The 10,944-nt window shown below is 32.1% G+C and overlaps 2 protein-coding genes and 1 long non-coding RNA gene across 3 annotated transcripts; 2 read left to right on the forward strand and 1 right to left on the reverse strand.

Moving 5' to 3' along the window:
- Window positions 1-1,058: 1,058 nt before the first annotated feature.
- On the reverse strand, window positions 1,059-2,605 carry LOC138896733 (uncharacterized). Its single transcript, XR_011410133.1, has 2 exons — window positions 2,208-2,605; window positions 1,059-1,424 (listed from the first exon to the last, which is right to left on the reverse strand). It is a non-coding gene; the product is annotated as an uncharacterized lncRNA (long non-coding RNA).
- A 4,839-nt stretch (window positions 2,606-7,444) lies between these two features.
- On the forward strand, window positions 7,445-10,040 carry LOC104101389 (protein neprosin-like). The gene is made up of 9 exons (XM_033657432.2): window positions 7,445-7,538; window positions 7,673-7,822; window positions 8,178-8,270; window positions 8,362-8,556; window positions 8,676-8,729; window positions 8,932-9,087; window positions 9,245-9,298; window positions 9,395-9,535; window positions 9,659-10,040. Exons 1-4 carry the CDS (start codon window positions 7,521-7,523, stop codon window positions 8,500-8,502), a joined length of 402 nt encoding a protein of 133 aa, XP_033513323.2. The 5' UTR covers window positions 7,445-7,520; the 3' UTR covers window positions 8,503-8,556; window positions 8,676-8,729; window positions 8,932-9,087; window positions 9,245-9,298; window positions 9,395-9,535; window positions 9,659-10,040.
- Window positions 8,986-10,912, forward strand: LOC138891374 (protein neprosin-like). Its single transcript, XM_070184179.1, has 5 exons — window positions 8,986-9,087; window positions 9,245-9,298; window positions 9,395-9,535; window positions 9,659-9,893; window positions 10,740-10,912. Exons 1-5 carry the CDS (start codon window positions 8,986-8,988, stop codon window positions 10,910-10,912), a joined length of 705 nt encoding a protein of 234 aa, XP_070040280.1.
- Window positions 10,913-10,944: the final 32 nt, after the last annotated feature.

Here is a 10,944-nt window from a genome sequence, read left to right on the forward strand (position 1 = left end):
CATTAGGCCCACAAATACAGTAATAACAATTGATAAAGCCAAGTAAAAATCACAACAACAAGCTTGAATTCTTGAACTCTGAACCAGAGATTCTGGATTCGTTCCCCAGCAGAGTCGTTTGAGCTGTCACACCTCCTTTTTTCGAGGGGATAGGGGAGTTTTTCCAATTAAACTGACATTAATCGAAATGGGATTATTTATTTAATCAGAGTCGCCACTTGGGATATTTTATGGTGTCCCAAGTCACCGGTTTATTTTAAATCCCAAATTGAGGAATTTTGACTCTGTTTAAAGTCTGCGAAAACTAGAAGACCAGGTAAGAAATTTTGTTAACCCGGGAGAATGTGTTAGGCACTCCCGGATTCCGTGATTTTAGCACGGTCGCTTAAATCATACATGGCTTAATCAAATTGTTTAATTACGTATTTTAGAACCTATGTGCATTTTACCTTTTACCACTTTTAGATATGACACTTATGGATTTATCTTTGAAATGGATCACATGTGTGTGAATCCGTTTTATTCGGTGCGCTAAAATCATGTCACGCGTACGTGTACACAATTAGTCTCGCTTTATTAATATTAAGATTGTTGGCCAAAGTCGCACGAACGCGTACTTTGACTTATTTTGAGAAATTATAATCATGTCACGCGAACGTGTACACAATTATGACAATCGATTAAACGCGCGCCTAAAGCATTGCTACGATTATTTATGATTCTATTATCCTAAAATTTGGGATTTGCGTGCAAAGTCTAGATTTATGGAGTGTATTTTATTGGGAAAGAGTATCAATTTAGCTTCTGACTCAGAGCATGTGTATGTTTAAATCTCAAAGGCTTGTTTCAAAATTAGTTAGTGAAATTCCATATCAAAATCATTTGAGCTAATTAAAATAACTTGAAAGGTGAATATGGACGGAGGTAGAAAGCAAAGAGAAACAGAACATCTGCCAAATACGCTAGCTACTCTAGCATTAGAATATCTAGCATTAGAACATCTGGGATAAACAAAGAAGCCACAACAGATAAGAATAGAAAGAGCATTAGCAAAATAGTTCCTTTTCAAACATCTATTTTTATGTGAAGAATGTATAAGGCATGTTTACCGCCCCAGGCCTCAGAGAGAAGACAGAAACATCCATATAAACTCTTTGAAAAACGTAGAACTAGCTATCAATCGAAATTATACAAAATGGATAATGAATTTACATAGATCTAGTCATAAACAAAATAAACTTAGCGATCCATGTATCTAGCTAATTATCAGTTGTGACTTCATATAAAAATAAACTCCTGGCTTCCCATCTCATTATCTTCTTCTAAGACACTCAATTTTGGCCCATGTGACACTTTGCAATTCTCAAAAACAGTGTCGTATTTACAAGGATAACTACAGAGCTAACTTGCAAATCTGCATCCAACTTATCACAATAGAAACAAATAAAACAACAGTTTAAGATTCAAACGATTATAACTTTTCATGATTTCAACACACAAAGGGATAATAAGAGAAAAGGCATGCCAACAACTTCTTTCAATATGTTATTTTAAAGAACTGGAGGTTGCAAGTGAACCTGAATCCTCAAACATCACAAATTTATGTTGAGCGTTTACATACCTAAGAGTGTGAAAAACAGTAAATAGTGGATAAATGTAGATTTGGAGGTATAAGAATGAAGCTCGGCTCAAACAATTCCACAAGACCAACAACAAACAAATAAGAACCACAGCAATTCAAAACCCCAAAAGTTAGTCATACTATTGCTTGTAAGTTCATGTCATTAACTTAAATCATGTTCATATTACTACTTAAACTACTACAGACTTCACAACGACGTTCATACTCAATTAGATCCCTGAAAGTAAACAACTCACACTCGGATTCAACTTTTAAAAGAAAACTACAGATGCTAATATACCAATCAAGCTTGTTTCATTCATAAATTAAACTTGTATTAGCTTATTTCGACTTGAGATCAAATAGCCCTATCTTAACTAGATTTACAGCAACCCAATCAATAATCACAGCTAAAATAGAACCCATTTGTCAAGACAAAAAGCAAACAATGGGTGGATTTGACAACACACAAGAAAAACCACTCATTTTTTTTATGCACAAAATCTAATCATAGGCATAATAAGAACAAATTAGATCTTTGAATCTGTATTTACTGATGATCCAACAGGATAAGTAGATTACATACCTATCAACAAGAACAATAGAAGAAAGAACGACCAAATAAAGGCCAAACTTGCGAGCAAATAGAGCTTGATTGAACAAGAGCAGCTAAACAGTAATCAACATCCCATTGTGTTAAGATTCAGCAGCTTCTAAGCCCAAAAAATGCACCCGGAAACAGTAATGTTGGAGCAGCCTTTTAAATTTCTCTTTTTCTATCTAAGTTTTGATACCTTTTGAGAGTGAAGATGCAGAAAAAATTTTAACCTCCCCTTTTATGCCAGGGCAATCCCCTTTTTTATAGGGCAAAATAGGATCAGCTCCACTCCCATGTGCCCTCCCTGAAATTAAGGAGAAATGATATCTTTTCTAACTGATTTTGTTACAGCAGTCCCTTTCTTATCCAATTTCAGCATATTTCTCTTAACAAATTGGGGCAGCTGTCGCTATTCTAGAAGCTTCTTTTATTTTCAGACCCTTTGAACTTCTTTTTTTAACTCTCAATTCTTACCCCCACATTTAAACTGATTTTCTATTTTGGTGAGTTTCCAACCAAACAAAACAAATTCCTCATTTTTTCATTTCTTTTAGAACCCTGAATTTCAGTAATTATAAACAATTATCATAAAAGCTTCGGATAAGTCAAAAATCAAATCACAAACAACAATATTCAACTTTTAAACTATTCTAAGTACTTAACTAATTAAAAATATAATAAAGTGATTATGCACCTAATTAAATATGTGAACAAAATTAATCTGGCCAGATTTAGGTATGATCCGGTCAAAACAGAATACAAGGAATCAACGATTAAAGACAGACTTGGTCGGAAGATAAACGGAACAGAAACAAGGAAGAAGGGAAGAGAAAAGTACTAATTTGGCCGGAAGAGAGACAATAATTGAGGCGAATCAACGAGCGATGATGGCGACGAAGCGTGGACGGTCAGTGATGACTTGACTGGAATATGGCGACTTCGAAGTGACCCAAAATAGGTCTTAATCATTATTTTCGGATGATAAACAATCGATTAGCACCAATTTTGCTCAATCGAATAAAAACGGATTCCAAGAAAAAGTAGAGGGAGGCGGATTAGGGTTTTTTCTTGAATTTCATATTTGAAATTAAAGAAAAATGGGTGGGGATTTTGGAGAAACTAATGGTGGATTAGTGATTAGGGGTGTGGGGAGTGTAGGGTGAAAATTTAGAGATAATTGGAGGTGGGCCGCCGCCGTGGGGCGATGTCCGACGGGCGGTGGTGAGAGAGGTAGATGAGAGGGGTTTGGGCGGGGTGTCTAGGGTTTGGGAGGAGGGTCTTAGGATAGTTATAAAGGTTTCAGATATGGAGTTCTCAGTCGTTCGATCAAAGAAAATCAACGGCTAAGATCGTCGTTACTAAAACGACGTCGTTTTGGTTAAGTGAGGGCTGGAACGGACTGGGCTCGGGGCGAGTTGGGTTTTGAGATGAATTGGGCCACTGAAAAATGGCTTTGGCCCAAACCGAAACCAAACAAAGCCTTTCTTTCATTTTTTTTTTTTGAATTTTTAAATCCTAATAAAATTGATTAAAAATAACCTAAGTTAAGTTCTAAAACAATCTAATTTGTAGAATTAAATTAATTATCTACTTCTAACATTAAAATAATTAATTAACTTGAAACTAATGAAAGAAAAATACTAATTTTAAAACTAAAAAATATGTAAAAACGACCATATTTTTTGTGATTTTCGTTTAGTAATGCAATTAACTCATGCAATTAAATCCTAAAAAATTCTATAAAAATTAAAATAATTAGAAAAATCTATTTTTTTGTGAGTTTTATAGGAGTATTTTCAGTCGGACAAAAATTACGTGCTCGCGGTTAGGACTTTGTTCTTTGCGTTCGCGAAGAAGGAAATTTTAATGTTCATCGTCTGATTGTAGAGGCTCATATCTCGCAATCTATAAGGAATTTGGAGATGATCCAAAAATAAAAGTTTTAGCCCTTTGTGTTTAGTTGTCAGAAAGATAAACCATTTGTCATTTGGAGTTGTGTACAAAAGGTTATGGTGGATATACTATAGGCTGTCCGGGAAGAGTTTGGAAATCTCTGTTGCATAAGGCTGACTTTGGAAGCTTATATCTCGTAATCTATAAATAATTGGGAGATAAGCAACAAATAAAAGTTATAGTTCTTGGAGTCTAGTTTTCAGAAAGTTAAACCATTTATCATTTGAATTTTTGTACAAAATGTTATGACTATTATACTAAAAGCTACTGAAAAGAGTTTGAAAATGACTTTTGAAGAATTTGTTCATCGCGAACGCGAAGAAAAAAAATCCCTGGGCAGTAGAATAAAGTCCAAATTCGTGTCATTCTTCCATTTTTGGACCAAGGAAGCTCGGGTGAGGCGATCTTTCGAGAATATTTCAAGAAAAATATTAGGGTAAAAATTCCTAACTTGATTTTGGTTAAATTACATGAATCTATTGTTGTTTTATCACTAAATTAGTGAATTGGGTTGAAAAATTTAGAAAACCCTCTTAGTTTAAATTTAAGATTTTGAGGTCGACTTGTTATTGGAATTCGATAAAATTGGTATGGTTGAACTCGTATCGGAATAGGTGTTCGGATTTCATGAAAATTATGTCGGGTTCCGAGAGGCGGGTCTCGCGTTGACTTTTGTTGACTTTTTGGAATAAAATTTTAAGTCGATGTATTATTATCCAAAATAGTTTTCGATGAATTTTAATGAAGTTATACAATTAATTTGGATAGATTTGAGTTGTCCAAAGGTCAATTCAAGCAAGAAGGCTATTTTGGAATTCCGGCCTAACTTCAAAAAGGTAAGTGTCTTGCTTAACCTCGAGTGGGGGAATTACCCCTTAGGCATTGAGTCTTATGTGCAATTTGTGAAATATAAAAAAGCCGTGTACGCGAGGTGACGAGTACGTACTCGGGCTTATACGTGCAAAATTCATTGAATTAAAGTCTTAGACATTATTGTGTAGTAAATTGAAAAATTGTGAAAAATTATTAAATCATCTGTTTGCCATGCCTAAATTCTTATTGTTGAATTTGTTTTTATATGATAATTTGATGTGATTGTTACTTGAAATATTTATGAAATTTCGTGAGTATTGTTGGTTTAATATTTCTTGGAAATTAAATTCCAATATGAATTTTCTTATGCAAATAATTAATTTAAGCAAGCTTAAGAATAAATGTTAATATTATTATCTAAATTTGCATTAATGAAGGTTTTGCTTTATACTGAGTAATTTCTATCTCTATTGATTGTTTTTGGGTGTTATATACATTGTGTGGAGCCTTGGGCTATTTGTTGTGAAATTAATTAATTTTTGTTATATCTTTGGAATTTGGTTGTGGGCATTGGTCAAATTGTGATATGAATTGATTTTATTACGTTGCCGTGTTAATTTCCGCTGTTAGTTTCAAAAAAAAAAATAGCTTCAAAATTTAATTGAAACCGGCTTACCTAATCTTAGAGACTAGGTGCCATCACGACGCCTGTGGTGAGATTTTGGATCGTGACAGTTGTTTGGTTCGATTTTTTGTTACCGAACCAAATCAACTATTTCTGTTTTTTAAATCTATAAACTAAATTAAACCAACAAAAGCTGCTTTCTTATTTCGATTTTTTCAACTTTTTTCTCGATAAGGTCTCCACAAGACAACGTGTAACCAGTGCTTCCAAATATTTCGTATGTCAAATGTGAAATGAATTATGAGATTATGCAAAAATATAGTGTCCCAACATTAAATTAAATATAATGAAAACCAAGACGACAAGTACTGTTAGTAAGAGATCATGAAATGAGGAACATAATTTGATTTGGATGGGTTATTAGACATCTATGAGCTATAATTTTACAACGGACTTATTGTCATATTTAAAATTATAAGTTCAAACCTGAAATAATATATTGAGAAATGAAAACTAAAATAAAATTTAAGAAATATATACAAATTACAAAATAATAAATATTCTTAAGTGTAAATATTTTAAAGAATTGTATACATATAAAGTCGGTTTGATTTAGTTTGTGTTTAACTATTTATATAAAACCAAACCAAACTAATTATGGCCGGACTTTTTTTAAATACTAAACCATTAATTAGCTTTTTTCAGGTTGACTCAATCTGTCGGTTCGGTGCAATTTGTCGGTTTTCTTTGAACACTCCTATCACGTATAATAGATTAACATGAAACATGTAGATTATTTTAATTAGGGGTGTACATAGGTAGGTTTGGTTATGATTTTCTAATTACCAAACCAAACCAATTGTGTCGGGTTATTAAATCTAAAGACCAAACCAAACCAATAAAAGTCGGATTTTTTAATCTCGGGTTTTTTTGGATTTTTTTGAATTTGTGCTCCAAATATTTCTTTGATCCTAGTAAGACATAACTATATAAGGTGCTTTTCAAAACATTAACATAAAATATGAGATGAGTTATGGCATTGTATTAAAATATTCAACGATGAAGATAATAAAATCGTATAAAACAAATATTATTAATAGGACATAATAAAAATAAACATAATATAAAATTACTAAGTTGCTAAAATAAGTACGACTAACAAGTACTATTTTTACATGACTAAACACTATAAAACAATTAACTGTGCAAATTATCTAAACCATAAAAAAACTAAAAAAATAAATATCCAACACTATTGTTATTCCTAGTACAATTTAATTGAATATTTTTTATTAGTGTTAATATTGACTATAAAGCTTATTGTAGCATTCAAGAATTATAAGTTCAAGTTTAAAATAATACGTTAAAAGATAAAATTATGAAAATATTTAAGAAATATTTATAAACTACATTACAATAAATATTTTTATGTATTAAATATATTTCAAAATTTTATATATGTAATGTCGGGTTGGTTTGGTTTCTGTTTGACTTTTTTTAGTTAAAACCAAATCAAACCAATTATGGTCGGAATTTTTTTTCAACACCAAATCAATAGTCGGATTTTCTTCTCAGTTTGATTCAGATTATCAGGTTGATGCGGTTGTCGGTTTCCTTTGTACGCCCCTAATTTTAATGTTACAAGTAATCACTGGTCAGATTATCTTCTTGGAATATACATAGAAGAGAATAATTGGCATTCCTTACCAGACAGTCTTCCCTGGATTCTACTACTCATGATTTGAAAAATATATAACTAATAATAGCCATTTTAAATCTCTGCCATTTAAATCTCTTCTATCACTATATATGACTTCTTCCTATAATAGCCATTTTAAATATTTTCTATCCCTATACATAGCTTCTTCCTCATAAAAGAAAAATTATAGGAGCTCAAGAACTTCGACCTCATGTATCTAGTAAATCAAGTAAGTTCACTGTTTAGTAATTCAATATTTTGTTAAATAATTTTTTCTTTAAATATTTGTTTTTTTGTGTATATAAATATTTCGCATTCAGGCCGTTAAAATACTTTTAATGGATTCAGACCATGTTGATGCAGCGAAAGGTTGTTCTACAAATTTTGATGGTGCTATATGTTCTTCTGAGTTATGACGGAGTTCAAGGAGAAATAAAATTATCCAAAGTAGAGGATTTAGAGTTGGAGAAGCAACTTAAACTTTTGAACAAGCCAGCAACCAAAATAATTAAGGTATATATCCGGAACAGAAAATCATTGTGTTCATAAGTTTCTCAAGTGATTATTGTGTTAATAGCACTTTTATAGATAAAAGAAAATATACTTCCATTCCATATTTGTACTTGAAGATTTCGAAATAGCCTTACTAACCCTTTAAGATTAATTTTATTCTATATTCCTTTTTTATATAAAGTGACGTCGTATTCGAAAATTATGATTTTTGTATTTCCTAATACTTTCTAGTTTCTAACTTCACTTTGCATATGGTATAATGTTTACGCATTCAAAAGTCACATTTTGATAACAAGACATTCAATTAGTGTCACCAACATTATTTATAATCCAATTGCAACGTTTTGGGTCACAGACAAAATATGGGGATATATACGATTGTGTTGATTTCTACAAACAACCTGCGTTTGATCATCCATTATTAAAGAATCACGATTTTCATCCCAAGGTATGTCTCTAGTCTTTTTTTATTTTATCTTCAATCTTTTAATAATGATATGAGATTGTTATCAAGCATAATTTATGTTTCTGATGGACAGATGAAACCTACTTTAGCTAGGACACGGCAAAATTCAAATACCTCAGCAACTAATTGGTCATCTAGCATATGGTTAAAGGAAAGAGGTTGTCCTTTCGGAACAGTTCCTATTAAAAGAGTTATCAAAGATGATCTTATTTGACACATAAGTATTCCGTCACCAAAAGCTATCTCATACGAAGTTCAATTTATTAATGTAAGATTATGTTATCCAAATCATTGATAACTTGAATAATTTTTTCTTTTTTGTTTTTTCATTCGATGTGTGGTATTTGCTTTGGGACAAATTTCATTTTTTTTGTTGTTTTTACACAGACTAACAACAATAGTGAGTCAAAAAGAAGTTACATATCGTCGCAGGGATACAAGGTATATGAATATGAATATTTATCATCTTTTCATTTATCAATTTTGTATTTTCCTTTATCGCAATCTAATGACCAAGCAAAGTAATCTTTATAATTTTAGAGTGTTGAATACAAAATGTGCTTCTTTTAGATGAATATAAATATATGCTAATTTTGGTATACCTTGTCATTGGTTAACAAAAATATTCATTTACTATATTCAGCTTGCATCAGCCCAAGTTCAAAATAATCCGAATAATAAGTTTGCGGGAGCCGGAATGACAGCTAGTTTATGGAATCCTCATGTTGAAGGTCAACAACACAGTGCATGCCGACTAAAAATTCAAAAAGGGTCAGATATTTTACAAGTTGGTTGGAGAGTAAGTTTAATAGCTCGTTCATTGATACTTTGGTACTTAAATTATTTTTTAAATTTATTTTGTGATGGCTTTTTTGCTTTTTAATTATTTTTATGAGGTAAGGTAAGGGAGAGAAAAAGGAAGAGGGAATTTAAGATAACCATATTTCATGTTCTAGGTGGATCCAACATTATACAAGGACAATAAGACTAGGCTTTTTGTACATTTTCAGGTAAACTGCGGTATGTAATTCAATGATTTTGTATATATTGTAAAGTTAGCTATTTACCTCAATTGGAAAGATTACAACAAATTTCATGTTTATTAGGCTGGCAATACACATTGCTTCAATGCACTATGTCCTGGATTTGTCCTAGTAAATACTGAGTTACCTGTTGATATGGTCTTTGATGAGATTTCACACCGTGGAGATCAACAAATGGCAGAGATCACAATGTTTATCGACCGGGTACATTTTTTTCTATCTTTTTTTAAAAACAAATTCAAGTTCTTGAGTTAGTTTTCCAATAATACAAGCATGGATTAGAACTTAAAAGGTACAAAATAAGAATACAGATATTTTCTTCTGTAGGATCTCGCTAATGGAAACTGGTGGCTTTTGATTGGTGAAAACCACGAACAAGTTGGTTTTTGGCCTCAAGCGATTTTCACTGACTTGGCAAGCTTTGCTACTAACGTTGAGATGGGAGGAGTTGCATATAGTTCACCAGGTGTGCCTGAACCTCCAATGGGCGCCGGTTGCTCGCTTGCTGTAGATCCTAGGTATGATGCTTATTGTAGGAGACCTAATGTTTTAAATGATAAAGGTGAGACGATACCCATAGTAGAATCAATGAACGTCCAAGTTAGTGATTCTAATTTGTATGATGTTTTGGATATACCATATTTTAGAAGTGGAAAGGAGCATTTTGTATTGTATGGAGGACATGGTGAGGTCGATACATCATGTTAATTAATACTATGACGAACTTTACTTTCTATTTTCAAGAAAATATGATGTCTTGTTCTACATTATGAATTTTAACTAATATCTAGATCAAAGTTCAAAAGATAATTTGTATGGTGTTTTATACACTACAATGAACTTATTGCTCAATAATACAGAAAGCTGAAGAAGCAACACTTTGAAGCTAAGTTGCTCAGATGCGCGTGTAGGTGTCCGACGTAGGTGCAAATCTAGAGGTCGAATTCTTCGAGATATAAATTCTAAGATTCGTGTTGACACGAACATCAGAACTGCCGCGTCGGAGCAACTTAGCTTTGATGTATATAAGTAAAATCTAGCCAACATTCCTTTCATTCACTATCAACACTCATCATTTAGTGTTGGAAATTAAACCAAGATTAATTGGTATTCCTACGCCGTCTAAGATTTGATATTTACTAGTTTATTTAATTTATATCTAATTAGGATTCACAACCAAAATCATGTAGGAATAGGTTTCCTATATTCTATTCAAATCTTGTTTTGTAGTATTATAAATAGGAGTGCTACTACATATTTTCTAGTGTGAAGAGGTAGATATGATGTAGAGAGATTCAAGAGTTTATGAGTTTTGAAAAAACCTCCTACCACGTTCTCTCCCTAGTTTAATAAAAATTTTCTATATAGTCTTTGTTGAATTTTTTGCTTGTGCCTAAATTATTCTTAGGGTATTTCAATCCTTTGTTTAATAAAGAACCAGTTGTTTACAAAGAATCAACTCTCTTCAACTCTACTAGACACAAAATTTACATGAACTCAACCATGACTCTAGAACATTGGGAACGAGATCGAGAGATCAAAAAGAAAACAGTTAAGAAAAAGGAAAGGAGAAAGTGGTAGACAGACAATTACAATTTTCCGATGTATATATA

This window comes from Nicotiana tomentosiformis, chromosome 8 (genome assembly GCF_000390325.3).
Source record: "Nicotiana tomentosiformis chromosome 8, ASM39032v3, whole genome shotgun sequence".
Classification (NCBI taxonomy): Eukaryota; Viridiplantae; Streptophyta; class Magnoliopsida; order Solanales; family Solanaceae; genus Nicotiana; species Nicotiana tomentosiformis.